Consider the following 24,755-nt stretch of genomic DNA (forward strand, 5'->3'; position numbering starts at 1 on the left):
GAGACTCCAGGACAACTTGGGAGGGCTGGCAATCCTGGTAAGTTTGTACATCCATCTATGTAAATTAATTTTGATAAGTCCTCAGTACCAATTCTCAGTGAAACAGTAACAATATGAAAATACTTGATTTAAAAATATGGGCCCCAAATTTACATGACCATTCCAGCACAGTCATGCTATAAGTTGGGTAGAAATACAGCAACAGGCTCCCAGAATAGGCCAGAACCCAGATACATCAGGATCCAAATTTCCAAGGGGCCTTGTTTGCAGCACAACTTCTGTCCATTCCAAATATGTTCCGCCAGGTCAGAGACGGTGTGGTGGAGGTTGGAGACTCACAGGTCAGAGGTTTTTTGGCCCTGAACTGGGATCTACTGGCCAGCTGATGTGCCAGATGAAAAGAGGCATGCCAGTCAGCCGCTGGACATGAAGACCACCTGGGGTCCAAGCCAAGAGCCATCAATTTGCATCCCTCCTGCCACCAGGAATTTTAAATTGTGAAGCTCCCCCAACTTTGCATACTCTGGCAGAGGAGGTGGCAATCGTTCCTGTTTGGCAGATCCTGGCACTTACATCAGAATCTCACACTTGTGTATTTTCAGCCCTTAGAAACCAAATCAAAGTTAAAATGAACAAAAACTGAAAAAAAAATTAAAACCAGCAAAAACTTTTTAAAAATGAAGAATTGATGAACATCTAAAATTAAGTGCAAAAGCTGTGCAGAAAAATACGTTTTCTTTCTCCTTAGTTATGACATTTTGTCTTTTGAGTAGGAAGTATGTTCCATTACACTAAGATTTTTGCAAATTTCTATTTTCAATAGCAACCCAAGAGCTCAATGAAAACCTGGTTTTCTATCACGGTATCTGAAAATTGAACTGATGCGACACCAATAGATGTAGTATAATTGCAATTTTTATGTACCATGCCTCTCTTTTCAAAGTCTTTTGACTATTGATTTGTCAGTAATAATATTTAATCAGCAGTTTTTTTTTAAACTTTCTTTCGTACTGCAGTCAGAGAAAATCAAATGATGTTTGGAAGCACAGCTATCCCAGCATCCACTGTGCAAGTGAAAGGATTTTAATAAAATTATAAGGCCTATAATTTTAGTAGAGCCCTTTCACTTGTGCTATGCATGATGTGAAGGTCCTGTTTCCAAAATGTGTTCTTTGGCTTTCTCTGGTTTTTATAACCCACTTAAATCAGGCTTACCTGGACAATATAGGACACTTATTCACAATGGTTTTAATTGGGTCTTAATGCCCTGTCGATACAGGAAAGTATTGAGAGACCTGTCAATACTGAAAGGGTGCATTGTGTATAGCATCATTGAATAAATTAAAAATAAAAGATTAAACCAAATGTTCAAAAAGTTGGAAGCAATTTTATTCTATTCCATCTAGTTTTCAAAAATTGTTCATTATCTCAATTTTGAGGATTAGTGCATCATAAATATTAATACTGATTATACGTGTAAGAAATTACCATTATTTGTGTGAATGTAGGGCAATGGCACTCAGTAATCGTTTGAACTCTGGGTCTCCTTTAAAAAAAACTAAGCAGATTGGATTTGTTGTTGATCTCAACTCATCTTCCAAAATTCTATAGATTCTGGAATGGTTCCTGCAGATTGGAGGGTAGCAAATGTAACCCCGCTATTTAAGAAAGGAGGGAGAAAGAAAACAGGGAATTACAGATCTATTAGCCTGATATCATTAAGCAGGGAAAATGCTAGAATCTATTATAAAGGATGTGATAACGGCACACTTAGAAAATAATAATAGGATTTGGCAGAGTCAACATGGATTTATGAAAGGGAAATCATGTTTGACAAACCTATTGGAGTTCTTTGAGAATGTAACTAGTAGACTAGATAAGGGGAACCAGTGGCTGTGGTGTATTTGGATTTTCAGAAGGCTTTCGATATGGTCCCACACAGGAGGTTGGTGAACAAGGTTAGAGCACATGGAATTGAGGGTAATATACTGGCATGGATTGAAAATTGGTTAACAGACAGAAAACAGAGAGTAGGAATAAACAGGTCTTTTTCAGGTTGGCAGACTGTGACTAGTGGGGTACCGCAGGGATCGGTGATTGGGCCCCAGCTATTCACAATCTATATCAATGATTTGGATGAGGGGACTAAATGTAATATTTCCAAGTTTGCTGATGACAAAACTAGGTGGGAGTCTGAGTTGTGAGGAGGATGCAAAGAGGCTTCAAGGGGATATAGACATTCTAAGTGAGTGGGCAAGAACATGGCAGATGGAATATAATGTGGAAAAATGTGAATGTTTTGGAAGGAAAAACAGAAATGCAGAGTATTTTTTAAATGGTGAGAGACTGGGAAATGTTGATGTTCAAAGGGACCTGGGTGTCCTTGTACATGAATCACTGAAAGCTAAAATGCATGTGCAGCAAGCAATTAGGAAGGCAAATGGTATGTTGGCCTGTATTAAAAGAGGATTTAAGTCCAGGAGTAAAGGTGTCTCACTGCAACTATATAGGGTCTTGGTGAGACTGCACCTGGAGTATTGTGTACAATTTTGGTCTCCTTACTTCAGGATATACTTGCCATAGAGGCAGTGCAACAAATGTTCACCAGAATGATTCCTGGGATGGTGGGATTGTCGTAGAGGAGAGATTAAGTAGACTGGGCCTGTATTCTCTAGAGTTTAGAAGAATGAGAGGTGATCTCATTGAAACATACAAAATTCTTACAGGGCTAAACAGGGTAGATGCAATGAGTATGTTTCTCCTGGCTGGAGTGTCTAGAACCAGGGGTCACAGTCTCAGAATAAGGAATGGGCCATTTAGGACTGAGATGAGGAGAAATTTCTTCACTCAGAGGGTGGTGAATCTTTGGAATTCTCTACCCCAGAGGGCTGTGGAGGCTCAGTCCTTGAGAACATTCAAAACAGAGATAGATAGATTCCTAGTTATTAAAGGCATCAAGGGATATGGGGATGGTGCGGGAAAATGGCATTGAGGTAGAAGATCAGCCACGATCTTGTTGAATGGCAGAGCAGGCTCGAGGGGTCCGATGGCCTATTCCTGCTCCTATTTATGTTCAAAATGCATTATTATCCAGTTTATCTGAGGACACAAATGCACACTATATACTACGATATCTAGGAAGATAAACCCACTATTATAATTATATCGGGCCGGATTTTGCACTGAGTGCCGAATGAATGGCGCCAGCCACTCATTAGTCTTGGACTTGCCCATGGACTTTTCATGGGCTTTTGCATGGTAAGTTCCTCTTATCGGGTTCTCAATCCAGCACAGTGCCCTCTCCTGGGCATCCGTAAGCTGTGTGAACGGTGAAAGCTGCTGTGTATCCCCTTAGTCAATCAATCATATTGAAGCATGTTAATAAGCACGTTAATAAGCAGCGCATTCACAAAACCAGGAAGTGTAAGTTAGAATAGTGAATTCAATGTAAAATCAGTTATAAGAAGCGAAATAAAGAGAGGTTAAGAAATACTGAATTAAAAGACAAGTAAAAAAAGAGACAGAAAGGAAAAGTAAAAATAATTAAATTTTTTAAACAATTAAAAGACTCCACACACTTGTTTAAAAGTAAATTTTCAGTGCCAGAGAAGTTGTTTGGCAGTCATTAAGACCCACCACGCCATTAAAATTTTGGTTAGACTAAAAAAACTGGACGTACCTTTCTCGGGGGAGATTAGTTCGTTTCCAGCAGGGCAGAAGAGAAACTTCACGTTATTGCAATCATTTCAACGGGGAGTGAGCCGGCAAGATCTCCTTCCCGCGAAGCTTCTAGGCAAGCAGGGCATTTGGTAGAGGAACCTCCGGATTTCCGCATTTAACTGCGCATGTGCGGTCGCCAGAAGTTCCTCTACCATTTGCACTGAAATAACGTTGAACGCTGTTAAGTCCGCCGTTATTGTTTAGAGCAAATTCCGGGTCATTATAATAGCAACAGAGACCACAAAGCTTCTCAAAGATTGCACACTTGAAACTAATTGACGCAATGCAAAACGTTCACTTAGAACGTCACTTAATTCTGCAAGATGATCTCACCCTACCAGAAGTACTTCGCGGACAGTTATAAAACACCAAATTATATTCCAAACAGCGCAAACCCGATAATTATTAGGTCATCTTCACAAAGGGAAACAAAAACAGCATTTCATGATTCATTCCAGTATGAATTTAATACCATACAAAAAATGTAAGAATTGTCTTGCCCACTTGGTGTATTAATCAGTTTGAAGCATACTGAATAAATGTTATCTCTAACTTCTATAAATCCAGTATTACAACTGCTAAACACATTATTGAAAAGAAACAATAACTGCCAACTTCCTGCTGCTTCAGCACCTTTTTCTGGGCACTTCCAAAAAGTGTGTCTTGCAACTTCTGAATCCTACTTTCCACCGTCTTCCAGCCTGATTGCAGTTGCTAGCTCCCCTAATGAGAAGGCCAACTTTATTGGGTCATTACGCTACTCTAGCTTTGATCTTGATCTTTCCACCACTGCTCCATTCTGTTCTACCATTATGACTGGTATCGAGTTTTATCATCACCATATCTATTGGATCTTTAGCTGTTTGGACTCCAAAACGATTTCTGGTTCCCATGATATCCGTACTAAGAAAGAACAAACTTGCATGGAATGTTAATTTGTTTCAAATTCTCAATGTTATGGAAAATATGATGACACATCATGGGCCTGAGTAGCAGAGTGCTCCACATCTTGGGACACAAAGAACAATGACTGAACTTGCATTTATATGGTGCCTTTTGAACACTTAGGACATCCCAAAGTGCTTCTGAAGCACGGTCACTTGCAGAGTAGACAAACATGGTATCCATTTGCACACAGCAAAACCCCATAATCAGCAATGAGACAGATGACCAGGTAATTTGTTTTAGTGATTTTGGTTGAGGAATGAACATTGGTCAAGACACGGAGAACTCCCCTGCACTTCAACCAGCGTCATTGGTTATTTTACGTCGACTTGAGAGGTCAGATGGGGCCTCCGTTTAACATCTCATCCAAAAGTAGTCACCTGACAATGAAGTGTCAGCCTTGATTATATGCTCAAGTCTCTGGAGTGATGCTTGAGCCCACAAACTTGACTCAGGGCGCTGACACTCATCAAGATGTGGATTCCCAAACGTATCCCTGTTCTGTACATTCTCTTCAATGATTCTTATTCCTATACACTTTTCCTTCGCCATGGAAATTTTCTCATGATCTTACGAAAGCTGGTCCATCTTATTTTTCCAATACTACTCCAGGGCAGGATACAAGAAAAAAAGCTCATCTTAATAGCAATACCTTTCTTACCTATAGTCTCCAAACCCCCTCAATACTGCCACAATCAGTGCTCCACTGAACTTTCCTCTCGTTTCTCGAAAGTTGCAAATATGCATTCTTACATGTTGCTCTTTGTCCTTCCACGTTGGACACTAAGGGAATCAACGAATATGGAGAAAGGGCGGGAAAGTGGAGTTAAGGTAGAAGATCAACCATGATCTTACTGAATGGCGGAGCAGGCTCAAGGGGCCATACGGCCTTCTCCTATTTCTTATGTTCTTATGTGTGTGTTGAAATCAGTACTCATCTCACAGTCTCCTACTCTAATTCATTCTTTCTCAGGTCCTCACAACTGTGGAACTCTACTTCTTAAGCCTGATCTTCCCCCATAAACCCAAGTTGATGTCATCTAATCACTAGTTCCAATTTACTTAGTCTTCTCTATATGCTTTTAAACCTTAGAGGTAGCATAGCTTTTTGCCTTTTACCTTGGTTTCTTAATAAAAATCATTTGAAACCCATCAAAATGGGGAAATATTGAACAACTACATACATTTATATATCGCCTTTAATTTAATAAAATATCCTAAGATGCTTCACAGGGGAAAAATAACATACACCAAACATGTTATTTTTCCACTGTGAAGCATCTTAGGATATTTTATTACATTAAAGGCGATATATAAATGTATGTAGTATGTAGCCAGAAGAGTTAGGATAGGTGATTGAACACAATTAAATAGGGAGATTATGAAGATGCTTTTGGTGGGGAAGAGTTTAAGGACAGCAAATGAAGGCCACATCACTGAATACATAGCAGGGGGGAAAGAGGGCAGAGGGCAAAGTCAGAATAATGGAAAATAATTGGCTGTAGGAAGTCACTGAAGTAAAGAGAGGCAAGGCCACGGAAGAATTTGTGAACGAGGAATTTGAATTCAGTATGTTAGGAGATAAGAAGCCAATTGAAGATGGCAAAGACTTGGCTAATAAATGAATAATACATAAATAATGCAGGACAAGATGTTGGAGGTGGTACTTTGGATGAGTTGGAGTTTAGGAAGCCTGCGAGGACGGCATCAGCAAAGTCTAGCCTGGAAATGAGGAAGATGTGAATAAGGATTTCAGCAGCAGTGGGAGAAGAGGCAAAGCCAGGGACTAGGTAAAGTTGCTGTGGTGGAAATAGGTAGTCTTGGTGACGAATAGCATACAAGGGTTCAAGCTCAGTTAAGGGCCAAACAGAACATCAAGGTTGCACAGCTTCAGTTAATCTCCTTTATATCAGAGCAGTTTCTTAACAACATCATATTCCAGTATCAAAAGAACTAGCCTATGAAAATGATGTTGATACATGTAATACAAAATGAGAATTTATGTACAACAATTATAACAAGTGCAAGAAATGGAAACTGCTCTTTCCAGTTTAATAATTCTGTAATTTGCATGTAGAAACAAAATCAGCTCTGTGAAAATATGTTCAAGATGAATGTTATCTCATGTGCTGAAAATAAACCACGTCCACTAATTAATCAGCCACTTCTTTTGTTCAGAAGAGGCTAATTTATCAACATTTTTAAGGTATAGTCAACTGAATTGGTTTTTTTTAAAAAGAAACATTTCATTCTTTTTTCATAATCACGTAATGGAAATTGTGATCTATTTCAGATTTATAGGAAATAAAGATTGTAAGATTAATTCTTAAGCCAGGTCCTTAATCAGATACTTAATCAGAATTTGGATCTGGTCTAGATGGTGCCCTGTGCTTACATCAGATGACATAGGAAAGTACAGAAGCAATCAGAATGCAGTCTACATATCTCTGGACTACATTAAAGTCATCAGAGTGGCAGGTTTTCATGTCAAGAGCTTGAGATCACAAAGAGGTTACATTAGCTTGTGCAATATTCAGATCCTATAATAAGAGTAACAAATTTGCAATATGATCTGACCTTCCGGCCCATTATAAATTTAACAATCCTTTTTGAAGGATAAAATGATGACATAGCCTCCACAATGACACTGATGGAAATGAATTTTATACATTTATCTTTAAAAAGTCAGTAATTTGTGAGAGCCAGAACTTCAGGTAATATCATCAATCCTAATGTTAAACACAAATCTCTTCCCTTTGCATTTATGGGTTTCCTGAATGGGAGGCTTTCGAGATGCCATATTGCTGTGAATGACTTGTAGACTCTTCAGCCCCCATTATGAAAAGCCCCACTGGCAATATAGAGCTTCACCGGGGTGAGCACAGATCAAGAAATTGCGCATGAAGACCTGTACATCTGATCTGCAGCATGCTCATATTTTGCAGCGAAGAGAAATGTCAGGTCATGGGAGACTACGCTTGCGACCAGTACCAGCCTCACTGTAATCTGCCAATTGTGATAATCAGATCCCACACCGAATTTCATGATCTTCAGGTGAGCTCTGCAACAAGCATATGTCTCAAGATGGGCATGTGACTAATCCACTGGCCTGGCCTGCTGAAGCTGGATCCTTAGCTAGCTTTCTATTGGAAAAGTTGATGATAAACTCGTGTTTTTGAAGAAGCATTTTGCTCCCTGCACTAGTTTCTGTTGCTGCAGACAGCACTGTTTTTGCATAACATTTTAAAAAAATAATACTTTTTCCCAGTATTGCTGCTGCAATTAAAGTTGCAGCAAACAAAATGCTAAGGATGGAAATTCCTTTGGAGCTGTATGGGAACCTCAGACAAGGAAGACGAGTTAATGAGGAAACACCAAATGTAGGTACAATATCACCCAAGACACTGTATCCACATCCATCAGTATCTCGGGTACCCTCATTCATAGACCATAACACTCCAGCCTAGACCAATCAGAGGAGGCCCATCTTTGCCACCTCTGCTTCACTAGAGAAGCTGCCACTGAGCTGTGCCATCTGCTGCAGGATGATTAAACAACTTTTACTAAGATTAGCACAGTATTCGCTTTTATATCAGATCCTTCCAAGGCAATACAGGGAACATCTGCTTGATCAGACAGCCTGCAGTCTCAGACACATCAAGCAATTGACAGATGCTATGCTTGCAAGGAGCAATAGTTTCCTACTTTCCCTGTGGAAGAAAGGCATCAGCTGGACAGGGCACAGAACTTTCACTGGATGGCAGGATTCCAAGGGTCTAGGACAGAGTAAATGGCACTCGTGGACATCAGCAGTCCTCACATCAACTCCACCACATACATGGAACGAAAGGGCTTCCATTCAAATCATTCTCATGTGGTGTCTGACCACAGAAACATCATAATCAGTTATCCAGGAAGCACCTCTCATTAAGTGACAGTTCACAGTATTTGAAGGCTCAAACAAACTGAACAGATAGCAGTCAGGAGACCATGGCTATCCTCTCCAGTCGAGAAGATAGATGTCTGAACCAGAACTACTGTACAACGTAACACTGGAATGCTGAAGCAAAGGTTCTGCCGTTTGAACTGCTCAGGCAAGGTTATGAACATAGGAGCATGGGAATAGGAGTAGGCCATTCAGCCCCTCGTGCCTGCTCCGCCATTTGATAAGATCATGGCTGATCTGTGATCTAACTCCATACACCCGCCTTTGGCCCATATCCCTTAATACCTTTGATTGCCAAAAAGCTATCTATCTCAGATTTAAATTTAGCAATTGAGCTGGTATCAATTGCCGTTTGCGGCAGAGTTCCAAACTTCTACCACCCTGTGTGTGTAAAAATGTTTTCTAATATCACTCCTGAAAGGTCTGGCTCTAATTTTTAGACTGTGCCCCCTACTCCTAAAAATCCCCAACCAGCGGAAATAGTTTCTCTCTATCCACCCTATCGGTTCCCCTTAATATCTTATAAACTTCGATCAGATCACCCCTTAACCTTCGAAACTCCAGAGAATACAACCCCAATTTGTGTAATCTCTCCTGATAACTTAACCCTTGAAGTCCGGGTATCATTCTAGTAAACCTACGCTGCACTCCCTCTAAGGCCAATATGTCCTTCCGAAGGTGCGGTGCCCAGAACTGCTCTCAGTACTCCAGGTGCGGTCTAACCAGGGTTTTGTATAGCTGCAGCATAACTTCTGCCCCCTTGTATTCTAGTCCTCTAGATATAAAGGCCAGCATTCCACTAGCTTTATTGATCATTTTCTGCACCTGTTCATGACACTTCAATGATCTATGTACCTGAACCCCTAAGTCCCTTTGGACATCCACAGTTTTTAAACTTTTTACCATTTAGAAAGTACCCTGTTCTATCCTTTTTTGATCCAAAGTGGATGACCTCACATTTGTCTACATTGAATTCCATTTGCCACAGTTTTGCCCATTCACCTAATCTATCAATATCCCTTCGTAATTTTATGTTTTCATCTACACTGCTTACAATGCCACCAATCTTTGTGTCATCGGCAAACTTAGATATGAGACTTTCTATGCCTTCATCTAAGTCGTTAATAAATATTGTGAATAATTGAGGCCCCAAGACAGATCCCTGCAGGACTCTACTAGTCACATCCTGCCAATGTGAGTACCTACCCATTATCCCTACTCTCTGTCGCCTTTCGCTCAGCCAACTTCCTAACCAACTTCCCTCGATTCCATGGGCTTCTATCTTAGCTAACAGTCTCTTATGTGGGACCTTATCAAATGCAAATTCTCCTATATAGTCTAAAGATGCTGTGACAAGAATTAGGTATTAGTGTCTAGTTTTGATGTTGTGGATGTTGTCTTAAATCCAGTTACAATACAAAAGCAGTTTTAAAAAAAACATAACTAGTGAAATGGGCAGTCACATGGCAGATAAAATGCAATGCGGAGAAGTGTGCATTGTGGGAGGAAGCATGAGGAGAGGCAATATAAACTAAATGGTACAATTTTAGAGGGGGTGCAGGAACATAGAGACCTGGAGGTTCACATACATTAATCTTTGAAGGTGCCAGGACAAGTTGATAAAAGTTGTTAAAAAAGCATACGGGACCCTTGGCTTTATAAATAGAGGCATAGAGTACAAAAGCAAGGAAGTTATGCTGGACCTTTATAAATCACTGGTTCGGCCTCAGCTGGAGTATTGTGTTCAATTCTGGGCACAACACTTTAGGAAGGATGTCAAGGCCTTAGAGAGGTTGCAGAGATTTACTAGAATGATACCAAGGAAGAGGGACTTCAGTTATGTGAAGAGACTAGAGAAGCTGGGGTTGATCTCCTTAGAGCAGAGAAGGTTATGAGGAAGTTTAATAGGAGGTGTTGAAAATTATATGGGATTTTGATAGAGTAAATAAAGAGAAAAGTTTCCACTGGCAAGAGGGTCAATAACCAGAGGACACAGCTTTAAGATAATTAGCAAAAGAACCAGAGGGGAGATGAAGAGAATTTTTTTTTTATACAGCAAGTTATGATGATCTGGAGTGCACTGCCTGAAAGGGCGGTGGAAGCAGATTCAGTAGTAACTTTCAAATGGGAATGTGATATATACTTGAAGAGGAAAAAATTGCAGGGCTATGGGGAAGGAGCAGGAGGATAGCTTTTTCAAAGGGCCGGCACAGGCACAATGGGCTACTGGCCCCCTTCTGTGCTGTATATTATGACTTTATGACTGCAGTTAAGACTCGTTACAAGCTTAAACTGATAAATCATCACTGGAGAAGGGAATAATTCAAACTTTGTTGTGTAATTGGTACAGTTTGTATTTGACTGACAATTCTTTTTCAAATGTGAATGTCTCAGAAATTCAAAATCCCAACAAGTTCCAGCATCTCTTTTCCAAGATATAAGGGTTGCTCTGTTCAAATCAATAGTTAACTTGGAAAAACCTCAAGGAAGGGACAATAAATTTGAAGCTCCTGAAAAAGAAACAAAACTCACTTAAAAATTCAAACAAATGTTTTGAATTATTATAGGCTCCCACAGTAGTTAAGTCAAAAAGGATCATTGAGTATATCTGAAAGCTATTCATAAAAGGATTAGCTTAGTTCCCAGAGTTGCAATCCTTTTATTATTTTGTTCACTCAAGAAATTAGATAATAGTTATATATTTACACTAGAAAGTCTATCATATAGCTGCTACTTACTTGCTGCTTTGTCTTGCTTAAAATTTAAAATCATTAAGCTAATTTATTTAACAAGGTATGATGCTCTATTTGCTCACTGAAGATTATAATGAGATCATATGGAGGCAGGACAAGTCAAGTAGCTAAAAGGCAAATACCAGACAGGGTTTGCTCTGCATTTCCTGACTGTAATACTGAACCCTTACACAGATCTCAAGAAAAGAACAGATACTCTCGAAGGTATGCGCATTTGGGACTCAACCACAAGAGCAATCTAAGATACAAGACAACTAAATGTAACATGTTCTAAAATAATCACGGTCAGCGGCATAGCTTCACAAGTATGCAGCAGGCTGAGGTGGAGACCATTGGTAAAGTAGTAGGACAAAGAGAAACAGCATGAGGAAGACGAAGAGGAAATAGAGGAAGCAAAGGTACAGCCAGGAAGGTTGATGCAGTGGGCACTCTGATAGCTGCTTCCAATAATTCCAGATCTGGCAAATGAGACACCAGTGTACACAGAAGCAACATGCTGTACATTTCCATCTATTGCATATTAAATGTCATCTTAAACCATTCTTCTGTTTACCTTAACAGTCCCTCTCTAATAAAATCTGCTTGCAGTAAAAGAAAAAAAAAATGCCTAAAATTTATTAGGTGCTCCTAGCTCCACCAATATGCTTTCCCTTGGTAACCATATAAGTGTTTCCTCAGTGGGAGGGGCAAATGTGGGTGATGAACATTGTGGATCTCAAGCAATCTACCTCTGGTAAAGGGCTAAAAGAGGTCCTGTTTCAGCTGTCCACATCCAAGAAGCAATACTGCAAGTGCCTGCATGTTAACTGCCACTTCTGCAATGCTTTAAGGGGTTGGGTGAGCTGGATGCACGTGCAGTCATCTGGAAATGAAGCTGCATCATCTGTCCCTTCTTTTGTCATGTAATGTCATGTCCATGTGCTGGGTATCTCTGCAGATGACTTAGGATCTGAGTGAAAGCAGACTGCAGTCTACCTCTGAGCAGCATGATGCCTGCTGTCATGGCTCACAATACCTCAGCCTGGCAAATTCATCAACAGACTCCTGCAAGTTGGAGCCCAAGATTTCCTTAGTTTTTCTCATGAACACTATGACTGGGGCTGTGCCTAGGCTTGTACCTCCACTCTCTGGTGACAGTGAAGTTGCCACATGCTTCACTTCAGTCGTGTAAACCCCTCACACAATGCTGCGGTGAAGTGGGATGTGCACTGCTGCACATTTGTCAAAGATTTTTGCAGGGTCTTCAGCATAATTTAAAGATATGTCACAGACGTCAAAAACAATGCTCTTCTAAAACCCTTCTCCACACAGCCGAGGAATGCTTCTAGCTGTAAATGTGGGCAGCTGCTTGCTGTTCTTTAGCTGCCACTTCCAGTTGCTCCCCTCCTGTTTACTTTGAGGGCTGCTGCAGCTCACAAATGTGGTTTGTATCACGTAAACTATGGCCCAATAGTAAAATAATGTATTCCAAGATGGGAGCTTTTACTTTGGCGCTGCTGATACCTGCTTCTCCCTCAAGCTTGCTAGATAAATGTCCCAGGATGCTTGGAATTCTGATGCTACTTGTGCCAGGAGGAGCATGACACATGATCTGCTGTGAAGTGTTCGATGATGACACCTTGGAGGACCCTGTGTTAAATGGTTTCAAAATGGGGGCAAGGGGGCATGATGCCAATATACTATATGCCATTCTGCTGTTGTGCAACGTATTACTGAGTGAGAATGAGTAAGTAAGGGTAACGAGTTTAAGAAAAGGATACTTTCTGGATGGTGACAGCATGCCTCTTTCCTTCCCTTATTCCCCCTGCAAATTCCAAATCAAAAATGCTGAGAACCATCTCCTCAAACAGCTTCTTCAAATTGTGAGGGTCGTCACCAGTGCACGTGCGCTCGCAGTGGTTGTGGCTTTCTCCTGGAAGCACATATAAGTCATCAGATGTTAGAAGTTGGCAGACCTCAGAATGCTACCTCTGTGGTCAGTCCACATCCTTCATATGAATGCATTTTAGTGCAGCATGCCTAGTTGCTGGTGGCAGTGCTGGTTCAGAGCACACCTTTCAACTTGTGCGTGTTGCAGTGCAAGCAATTTGTGTGCCTCCCAAAAAGTCTGCCATTCAATGACACTATGTAGAAAAAGGGCGAATATTGCTCCCATGCTACCTTCCTGAGGCTGCTGCAGCTCACAAATGTGGTTTGTATCACGTAAACTATGGCCCAATAGTAAAATAACGTATTCCAAGATGGGAGCTTTTACTTTGGCGCTGCTGATACCACAAAACTTTTACCTCATTTGTTCCCAAGCTGATTCCATTCACTGTCTGCAATCTCATTTCAAGCAGCTTGCCCCTCTGATTTGACAGGAGAGAGTGTGCTACCCCTCCAAACAGAGACACCCCACCTTTACTGCAGTTTTCTGTAGCAGGACTTCCAAGGAGTAATAGTTTCCACAACCTTCTTCAACCAATGCCACCTAAGAAAACGGATCAAATGGTAATTCATCTCACTGTTTAAGGGATGTTGCAGGCACAGAATGGCTGCGTCAGTTGCCGACATAACAACAATTCAAAAAGTGATGGTGTTTCAGAGCACTTCATACAATTAAACAAAATTAAGGCAAAGTACTACAAGTATTTATAGTGCCTCATGGTGAGAATGCAACAAACCTGGTAAATATTGGCACTTGCTAAATGTTGACCATCATTCCACCATTGACAAAAAGCAAAATCCACACACGTACCAGTTGAGATGTGAACCTTTTTGTGACCACTGTGGCAGATTTAGTTGTAAAGATCTCACAATATGCCTGACGTCTAAAGCATTGAAATTTACTGGCATCAAGCCATCTGAGGTTGACTTTTGGCTGGAGTTTGATCGCTCAACTGGAGGAATGCCAGCTGTTTTAGATATTAACTATCTGCCTGGCATTGAGAATGTGGAACAGTCTGAAACCTGATTCCTATTAAGGAGATGTCTTGGAAAGTTTCCAATTGAGACCTTTCCAAATTCTCTACAAGACCCTGCTGGCAGAATGCTTACAGTTTGAAGGACAGTTATACTGGCTCTTTCCCAAGAGTCTCTCCTCTTTAATCAGCGATCTTGCTAGGAGCAGATATATACCACCCACTGCAGCGTGACTATGACTGATAAACATTCAGTAAGGTACCCTGAGGTCAGAAGTTAGACCAAAAGTTAATTCTTATAATGTTATCACGTGGCTAGCTGGAACCTGGAAACTTTCAGCAATTCTCCTTGATGACCGGGTAGAAATAAATATCTTTTTAGGCTCCTACCCAACTTCTTGAACATACTGCGTAAATAATATTGGACAGTGTGATCATTTTGAACTCTTCCTTTTTAGGGAGTTTTTTCCCCCCAGGAAATAAATAATGAGAAGATTTTGGGATCTTTCTACAGTCCATTTTTTGCCACCCTGCAAAGTCATACAGCCAAAGGTCAGAGATTAATGTTTCGGGTAGGAGAAGACTATGGCACTCCCCCCCCCCCCCCCCGAGCCATCACTACTCCTTTGCCTTCCTTCTCTCCTGCCACCATTCTAGGCTTGAATCCCCTTTGAACAAACCCACAGCTATTCTCTGTGCCTCTTTTGGCATACTCCAAGAGGGCCTATTGAAGCATCCATCGCCGCCTCCTTACAAGCAGCAACCCCAACTGCTGCATCTTCCTCTCTCACTGTTCCTCCTGCCCAGCGCACCCACTGGGGGCTAACCGTGACAACTTCCTTCCCATCACTCTCACCTCACCTGTCACTATCCCCTTTGACTCTGCCAGCTTACCAATCACAGATCCTCACATTTCCTCCCACAATGTCCACTCACTCATTCACTTGCCATCCAAAAAAGCTATCTTTCATCATCAGGAACGTCAGTTTATATTTACCCAGCTGCAAAAATATAAATACTCTTAACAAGTTACGGATAAAACCCACCTCTTCCCTCTGGGTGCACTACTAGACTCTGCAGAGCAGTAAACTTTGCAAAGTGTGGTGCCGGCCATTCTCAAAGATGTGGTTGGGCTGTCAATTCTCAAGTAGATAACTGGAGCAGCACCAAAAGAAAAATGAGCCAAATAATGGTTAAAATAATACTCCAAATCATTTAAAAATAATGGTTAACACACCAATCCTACAGCAACTCATTTAAAAATAAATTGGTTGAAATTACCTGGATTACAACACAAGATTGGGCACAGTAAACTTGGGGTGCAGAGTTTGAACAGAATTCTGAGTCAACAGATAGAATGGCAAAAAAACAGGCTAGACAGACCAAACTATCTTTTCTAGTTCCCAAATTCCTTATGTGCTATACATCATTTGAAGCAAGCTTAAACTGGCAATGCTAAACAAACTTGCAATTCTTACCAATACTGTTAAAGTTCCAGTAAAATAGTGTTAAGCCACAGGAAACCCAGCTTCAGATTCTTCTGCATGTCTGGATTTAAAAGCAATAACTACAATGGGCCTGAAATTCTGCAACCCTGGGACTGGATATACAATGGGCATAATTTTAACATGGCGGCAGGGTGAATAGTTGCGTGGGAAACCTGGACAAATTTTCCATGCGTCGGCTCAAGCGATCACAACTACATTGAAGGCCCTTAATGTGACTTCTGGGTTTCGCGTCTCCAAGCTGCGCAGCGGACGTACTGCGCACCCGAATGATGTACTGGAAACTGGAGAATTTAAAGAGCCATTGCAACCATGGATTTTGAGGGAGAAAGGAGGAATGTGCAGAGATGCAGCACCCCGCTTTAACGACTCTTCTCGAGTTGCTACTGGCTGGTGCGAGGAGCAGGAGGGACATACCGTACCTGGCTGATCAGAGGAAGCGCCCTGTCTCTACCAACAAAAAGGCCTGGCTCGAGGTGACAGAGGAGCTGAGCAGCAGGAGCACCAAGGCAAGGTCGTGGGTGCAGTGCAGGAAGCGCTTTAATGACCTGACCAGGTCAGAAAAACTGAGTAGTTACTGATTCACCTACATCCTGTGGTGTACATTAACCAAACCTCACTCTATCTTGCCAAGCATTCTCCATCACATCATTCCACACACCCACTTAAGTCTCACCATCAACTTATCTTCACTTTCTGTGCACTTCATCACCTCCCCATTTGTGAACCCACCACTCCCACTCACCCCAATCCTGATGCAATGTCATGAGTCTGTCTGATACTCACCCTCTGATGCATCTCTTTCATTGGCAGCCTCACCTAAAGCAATGCATCCATCGGGTGACCATGTCACCATCACTCACTCACGTGTCTGTTCTTTCTCCCATTGTAGGAGAAACATAGAAATGGAGTAGGCCATTCGGCCCTTCGAGCCTGCTCCACCATTCAATATGATAATGGCTGATCCTCTATCTCAATAGCATATTCCCGCTCTCTCCCCGTACCCCTTGATGCCTTGTGTCTAGAAACCTATCTAGCTCCTTCTTAAATATATTCAGTGATTTGGCCTCCACAGCCTTCTGTGGTAGAGAATTCCACAGGTTCACTACCCTCAGTGAAGAAATTTCTCCACATTTCAGTCCTAAATGTCCTACCCTATATCCCCTCGTTCTGGACTCCCCAGGAGAGAGCGCAAAATGCACGGGAGAGGAGTAGGACTGGAGGGTGCCACCACAAACAGTGCCCCTGACAGAGGCGGAGGAGGCGGCCTTGGAGCTCAGCTGCACGGTTAAATGCCTGGCTGTTGGAGATGGAGACTGGCAGCCCGCAAACAGCTGGTGACAGAACTTTAACATCCTTCACACACATCACAAATTGATGTTATCAATGATTGACCGATTTCACAACTCATTGCAAACTAACATCTACAATGATTGTTAATATTGCTTTATGTTCTCTTCCAAGGCCTTCAAGGATTGATGAGGAGGCATGCGCCACAGAAGAGGGCGATCCCTCACAGGAGCTCCATTTCTCTGAGGGAGCACGATCACATCATATCCAGCCATGCACCAGCGAAGATACTGGCACTTCGGTGGGTCCTGTTGGGCAGATAGTTGGATTGTCACCTGGTGATTCACCACTCAAGTGTGCACGAGCAGACACTGGTGGCAGGGGCAGCTGTGGAGAGTCTGTGTCGGGAGACACACTTCTCTCTAACATCTGCTCAGCTGGATGCAGATGCTGAACCCTGGGGGCCATCGCTGAGAATGATGTTTGATAGAGGTACAGCTACATCTTTGCGAGGTACTGAAAAACGCACACTCTCCACAATAGCGGAGAGGATGGAGGAGTCCATCTCCAGCATCAGTAGAATGGTGGCACAGTTGAGTGTGGGATTGTCTGCGATGGAGAGAATAGCAGCCTTCAACGAGCTTCAAGCATGGCTCACAAATGAGTCCATTCAGGCCATGACAAGAGCCCTGCGGACTCTGGATGCCAGCGCATCTGCCACCTTAAACTGGCAGACAGATACTTTAGCCGTGGCCTTCAAAAGCATCACAGATCTGCTCCAAGCTGTTGTCCAGTAGAGCGGTAGAAGTGACATGGTCCTGGCCCAAGGGGGGGATAATGGCGAAAAGGGCCATGGGAGCATGGTCTCCACTCAAAGCGCTCCCCATCTCATCCGTTGCCACCCCCCCACCCCACAAACCCGGTACCCTCAATTCTGCCTCCTCTCCCGATGGCCGAGTCTGCCCCTGCACAGGTGAAGCAGACTTGGCAGGGCCCTCATGAACTCCAAAACCCAGAGGTCATAGGCTAAGAGCATCTCAGCAGTCAAGGCAGGGACCTGAGCAACCAGCCACTATCTCTGCTGAAGCCACAGGGGATGCACCACGTAGAAGCGGTAGGAAGAGAAAGGCGAAGATTTTGTAATCACCAAGGATATGCACAAGGGTGTCTGATGCAATTTCATATATATTTGTTTTTTTCTTACATGCACATTAAATGTTATAATTGTCACCACCACTGCAACATCTTGTCCATTCTTGAGTCCCTTTTGTGAAAGTACCCTTTCATATGTTTCATCATGAACGCCAAGACTTGATGCCACCCATTGGGTGCATTTACAATGAGTGTATGTGTGATTGAAGGACAAGCGGGGTGGTGGGGAGTGCTGGTTTTGGTTCTCCAAGGGGGTCTGAGTAGTTCACGATCTTCAGTTTGCATAACATGATAGAATTCTTCATTAAGATGGAAAGTGAAGTAGTCCAATCTGAAACTAGGGTCCTAAATCTAAACGGAAACTATGGGAAGGTATGAGGAGTGAATTGGCTGTGATAGATTAGGAAGGTTCATTAAAAGGCATGACGGTGGATAGGCAATGGCTAACATTTGAGGAACGAATGCATGAATTGCAACAATTATACATTCCTTTCTGACGCAAAAACACAAAAGGAAAAGCAGCCCAACCATGGCTAAAAAGAGATTAAGGATAGTATTAGATCCAAAGAGGAGTCATATAAAGTTGCCAGAAAAAGTAGCAAGCCTGAGGATTGGAAGCAGTTTGGAATTCAAAAAATGACCAAGAGATTGATTAAGAGGGGGAAAAGAGTAGGAGAGTAAGCTTGCAAGGAACATAAAAGTGGACTGTAAAAGCTTCTACAAGTATGTAAAAAGAAAAAGATTAGTGAAGACAAATGTAGGTCCCTTACAGTCAGAAACGGGAGAATTTATAATGGGGAACAAGGAAATGGCAGAGCAATTAAACAAATACTTTGGTTCTGTCTTCACGGAAGAGGACACAAATAACTTCCCAGAAATGCTAGGGAACCAAGGGACTAGTGAGAAGGAGGAATTAAAGGGAATTAGTATTAGTATAAAAAGTGCTGGAGAAATTAATGGGACTGAAAGCTGATAAATCCCCAGGGCCTGAGTACTAAAAGAGGTTGCCATGGAAATAGTGGATGCATTAGTTGTCATCTTCCAAAATTTGATAGATTATGGAACAGTTCCTGCAGATTCGAGAGTGGCAAATATAACCCCACTATTTAAAAAAGGAGAGAGAGAAAACAGGGAACTACAGACCAGTTAGCCTAACATCAGTAGTAGGGAAAATGTTAGAGTCTATTACAAAGGATGTGATAACAGGACACTTGGAAAATATCAGCGGGATTAGACAAAGTCAACATGGATTTATGAAAGGGAAATCATGTTTGACAAACTTACTGGAGTTTTTTGAGGATGTAATTGGTAGAATAGATAAGGGAGAACACCACGGTGGATGTAGTTTATTTGGATTTTCAGAAGATCTTTGATAAAGTCCCACATAAGAGGTTAGTGTGCAAAATTAAAGCACATGGGATTGGGGGTAATATACTAGCATCGATTGAAAATTGGTTAACAGACAGGAAACAGAGTAGGAATAAATGGGTCTTTTTTGGGGTGGCAGGCAGTGACGAGTGGGGTACCGCTTGGGCCCCAGCTATTCACAATATATATCGATGATATGGATGAGGGAACCAAATGTAATATTTCCAAGTTTGCTGACGACAAAATTAGGTGGGATTGTGAGTTGTGAGGAGGATGCAAAGAGGCTTCAAGGCGATTTATTCAAGTTGAGTGAGTGGGCAAATACATGGCAGATGCAGTATAATATGGATAAATGTGAAGTTATCCACTTCGGAAGGAAAAACAGAAAGGCAGAGTATTATTTAAATGGTGATAGATTGGGAAATGTTGATGTACAAAGGGACCTGGGTGTTCTTGTACACCAGTCACTGAAAGCAAACATGCAGGTGCAGCAAGCAGTTAAAAAGGCATATGCTATGTTGGCCTTCATTGCAAGAGGATTTGAGTACAGGAGCAAGGATGTCTTACTGCAGTTATACAGGGCCTTGGTGAAACCACACCTGGAGTATTGTATGCAGTTTCGGTCTCCTTACCTAAGAAAGGATATACTTGCCATAGAGGGAATGCAGCGAAGGTTCACCAGACTGATTCCTGGGATGGCAGGACTGTCGTATGAGAGATTGGGTCGACTCAGCATGTATTCACTCGAGTTTAGAAGAATGAGGGGGCATCTCATTGAAACATATAAAATTCTGACAGGGATAGTCTGACTGGATGCAGGGAGGATGTTTCCCCTGGCAGGGGGGTCCAGAATGAGGAGTCACAGTCTCAGGATACGGGGTAGAACATTTAGGGCTGAGATGAGGAGAAATTTCTTCACTCAGGGTGGTGAACCTGTGGAATTCTCTACCACAGAAGGCTGTGGAGGCCAAGTCACTGAATATAGTTAAGAAGGAGCTAGATAGATTTCTAGACACAGAAGGCATCAAGGGGTATGGGAAGAGAGCAGGAATATGCTATTGAGATCAAGGGTCAGCCATTATCATATTGAATGGCGGAGCAGGCTCGAAGAGCTGAAGGGCCTACTCCTGCTCCTATTTTCTGTGTTTCTATATTTCTATGCACATCTCCTTATGAGAACTTGTTAGTTAACAGTGGCATCACGAGCAGCCATGTGCACTGCTGTTCTGGTGATGGGTTGCCCATCTTTCTTCTCCTCCTCACCTTCTTCAACATTGCCAGCAGATGAGGATGCTTCATGAGCACATTCGAGCTCTTCCACCTGTAACCTTCTCTGCTGAGCGATGTTGTGCAGGACGCAACACACACCTATTATTCTGCACACCCTCGCTGGTGAGTACTGAAGGGCTCCATCAGATCTATCCAGGCGCCTGAAGCACAGCATCAGCATTCCTATGACTTGCTCAATGACAGACCTGGTGATGATGTGACTGTCGTTGTACCGCTGCTGTACTTCATTGGTGGGATTTTTCACAGGTATCATGAGCCACATCTGCAGGGGGTATCCCTGTCTCCAAGAAGCCTGCCCTTAAGTCGGTCTTGTGTGGAAGAGGGCTGGAATGTTGGACTCGCACAAAATTAAGGAATCATGGCAGCTGCCAGGGAATTTGGCACACAACTGCAGAAATTTCTTCCAGTAGTCACAAATGAGCTGCGCATAGATAGAGTTATATTCCTTTCGGTTAATGAACAGTCCTGGCTCATGTGTAGGTACTCGGTTTGCTATGTGTGTGCAATCAATTGCGCCCTGCACCCTGCGAAGGCAGGCAGTGTGTTGAAACCCACTCCCCTCTCAGTCTGGCTGATGTCATCACAGGGGGAAGTTGACATAGTTGGATACCCTGGCAAACAAGCCATCCGTGACCTGTCGTATACACTTATGTGCAGACGACTGAGACACCCTGGAGATGTTACCGGTGGACATGTTAAACCAAAGCCCCATCTGGCCTCTCACGTGGACATAAAAAAAAAATCTCATGGCACCTCTTGAAGGGGAGCGAGGGGAGGTTTAACTTGGTGAACATCTGTTCATTTATTTCATTGCTGTTTGTGAGACCTTGTTGTACACAAATTGGCTGCCGTGTTTGCCTACAATAAAACAGTGACCACACTTCAGAAGTACTTCACTGGCTGTGATGTGCTTTGGAATGTCCTGAGGATCTGCTGGGCATTATATAAATGGAAGTTTTTTCTGCTTTCTCTTAATATGACAAAGTAATCCTTTGTGACGTTGGATTGGCTTATCCTTAAGAGTATTTGGATTTGTGCTATCAAAATGCCCTTTTCAGAACAAAAAGAGCTACTGTAGTAATTATGTTTGTAATTTTGATCCTTAGAAATATGCTGACATCAGTATTTCACGTGCCCCACCTCGCAAGCAAATGCAAACTGTACGACCATATTAGTGCTCTCTTGCTGTACTGTAAGTGCACATTAAAAAAAAAATCTAAGAATACCAAAAATGCTTGGAAAGTCAATCAGTATCTGAAAGAGAAACGGCAGCTTAACATTTCAGCTGGGTTCTAATAAATAGCCCTACCCAAAATGTTAACCTATCTTCTCTTGCTCTCTTGCTAACTGACCTATGACCATCCAGCATTTTCTGTTTTACCCCCAGGTATGGGTCCACAATATTTTGGCACTTACGTTTCACTCAACCCACAATGGAATAAGAGCCACATGTGCCTCATGTCTTCTGCCATATTTGCTAGTGTAGTACCAATTGCAGCATGCTGCAGTTACAAAGTTATGCAACATGCTTGCTGAGTATCAGTCAATGGTGACAAGGGTAGTTAAAACTGAGGTACAGACCATTCTGTATTGGCAGCTTTGATAAAAAAACATTTACTTAGGTTTTAGTTTATGCTGCATTTAAAAGTCTGGAAGGTATACTGAGAGTTGTAATCTGTTAAATCAAGCAACACAATATGTCCGACTGTAACCTCGATTTAAAAAAAAATACAAAAATAGGCCCTCGATACCTATTTCCCCAAAAGGCTATATCTACAGTTCAAAAATGTAACTCCAAGCTGAGTTTTGTGCATAATAATTTTGGTTTAATGTTACATTAGTTTCACCCTTAAGAATCTTCAGCAAGTTTATCAGTGCAATTTCACGCACAGCAAATCTTTGCTGAGTCATCAAGGTAAGGCACCAAGTGAAGGCTCAACAATGGGGCACAAATTGGAGGGCAGCCATCTGCATTGATCTTGCACATCTCCCAGAGACAGTTATAATGGTAGAAGACTGGAAACAGTCCGGCTTCCCTTGACATCGGTATTTTGTTTGCCCCACCCCATTATTAATATAATCCTTTTTACCATGGATAAAAAGAAAAACTGAATGCCAAAAATGCACAGAGGATCAATCAGAATCTGAACGAGAGAATGAAGTTTAACATTCATAAATTAAATCTCCCTCAAACACTTTTATAGAGTCCTTCTAACATACATCTTTGTAAATTGGAAGTAGTCAAAATTGAGCATTTTGTATTGAATCTCTGTTTCTGTACTATGGAGATACTAATGCCCTTCCAAACAAAGTAACAAAAGTAAGATACAATGAACTTGGCAACCAACTGAATGAGATAAGAAATTGCTATTTACTAATTGGGCCTGTGACTCTGGCTTAGTCTGAGGTTACGCAATTTCTAATTACTTGAATTAAGCGGAAAAAGGACCTGCTAATCTATCTGACCTAACTGCTGATTAGCGCAATTCAATCCAATATATTAGAGATCAAAATCTAGAAGTAATCCAGATACTAGCTGCATAGGCCATTCAGTGTACAAACTATGAATTTACACCAAGTATTAGGCTTAGGTTCAGACATCAGACAAAAATCTACTAATCTTGAATGTACTTATTCCACTCAATTTCTAATGCAGTGGAATGCCCTACATCCCATTTTGATCAATTATCCACTTCAATCTGATCTTACAGTTCATATTACAATTCACACGTAAACTATATCATTACCCATGGTTTGATTCCACAGAAACAGATTTTGTGGAAAGCTGTCGCAAATTGGAATTTTATTCTGTCGTGTTCTTTAAAAAGTTACTTATATTAATTTATACAATCTGGCCCCATATCCAAGGTCGGTCCAATTAGTAAATTGTGATTGTTTGTTGTAGTTTCTTAAAATGTATACATACTGACCAAAGGAAATGAAAACCAAGTGTTAGTAAAATCACATACCTTTAGAAATATAGTTTTCAGTTCAACTGGACTTGCTTCCTTGGTCAAATCCAACTGGAAAAAAAATAAAGTGCTGTTAACAGACAAATTTCAAAACAGCAGCATATAGTACTCCTCCTTGATGCGTAAATGACCAAATAAAATGACACAACAGGTTAGATTTATATTAAGCTTAGTTAAAAGGATGGGTTTTGACATTTTTAAAGGTGAAGGGAAAAACAGAGAGGCAGAGGGGATTAGGGAGGGAATTAGAGAGTAGGCCTAAAACATCTTACGACTCAGTCAATGGTAGGGTGATGGTATGGGCGCATGAGGCAGAGCCATGAGGACTGAAGGGTCCAGGGAGGAACACAAGGTTGAATGCAGAACGGGGAAAGGCCATGGAGGGATTTCAGCATTGACAACTCTATCCTTTCAGCTGATACCAAACATCTTCCTTGGAAAAACATGTAGCCTCTGTTTCTGTATTTTCATTACAGCACGAGGCACACAACATCTAAACACTTCTAAACTAACTCTAGGATTTTCTTCCCAATTAAACTGCTTGTGAATCTCAAACTGCTTCCAGAAGGTGAGTACATTTTCAACTGCAAACTTCTCTGCATCAGTTATCAAAAGCATCTCAAGAGGGACACGCCCTTCTCCCCGGTTGCACTCCATCTTACTAAATATCATGCTATAGAGCATTTCAGACACGCAGCTGAAGACTACAGTACTATCAGATTAATCAAAATCAACATGCCAATATGGTGTTAAACAAAAGAGACACTGACAATCCCACTAATTGTTATGAGCAAACCAATTTCACCTTGCTGTTAATTTTAATTTATTCAAAAAGTTAAAGGAATACTCCAGGATAAATCTCAATGATGGAGTTGAGTACTCATGTTCAGTACTTATCGCCAACTCTTATTTAT

At 41.7% G+C, this 24,755-nt stretch overlaps 1 protein-coding gene across 1 annotated transcript in view; it reads right to left on the bottom strand.

The window, feature by feature from the left end:
* Positions 1-24,498, bottom strand: part of LOC137332264 (electrogenic aspartate/glutamate antiporter SLC25A13, mitochondrial) — a 150,667-nt gene extending 126,169 nt beyond the window's left edge. The window contains exons 1-2 of the mRNA XM_067995972.1: positions 24,355-24,498; positions 23,839-23,892 (exon numbers count right to left, since the gene is read on the bottom strand). Coding sequence (XP_067852073.1) covers positions 23,839-23,892; positions 24,355-24,498 — 198 coding nt within the window. The remainder of the gene's footprint in view (positions 1-23,838; positions 23,893-24,354) is intronic.
* Positions 24,499-24,755: the final 257 nt, after the last annotated feature.

The sequence above is a fragment of the Heptranchias perlo genome, chromosome 2, assembly GCF_035084215.1.
Source record: "Heptranchias perlo isolate sHepPer1 chromosome 2, sHepPer1.hap1, whole genome shotgun sequence".
Lineage (NCBI taxonomy): Eukaryota > Metazoa > Chordata > Chondrichthyes > Hexanchiformes > Hexanchidae > Heptranchias > Heptranchias perlo.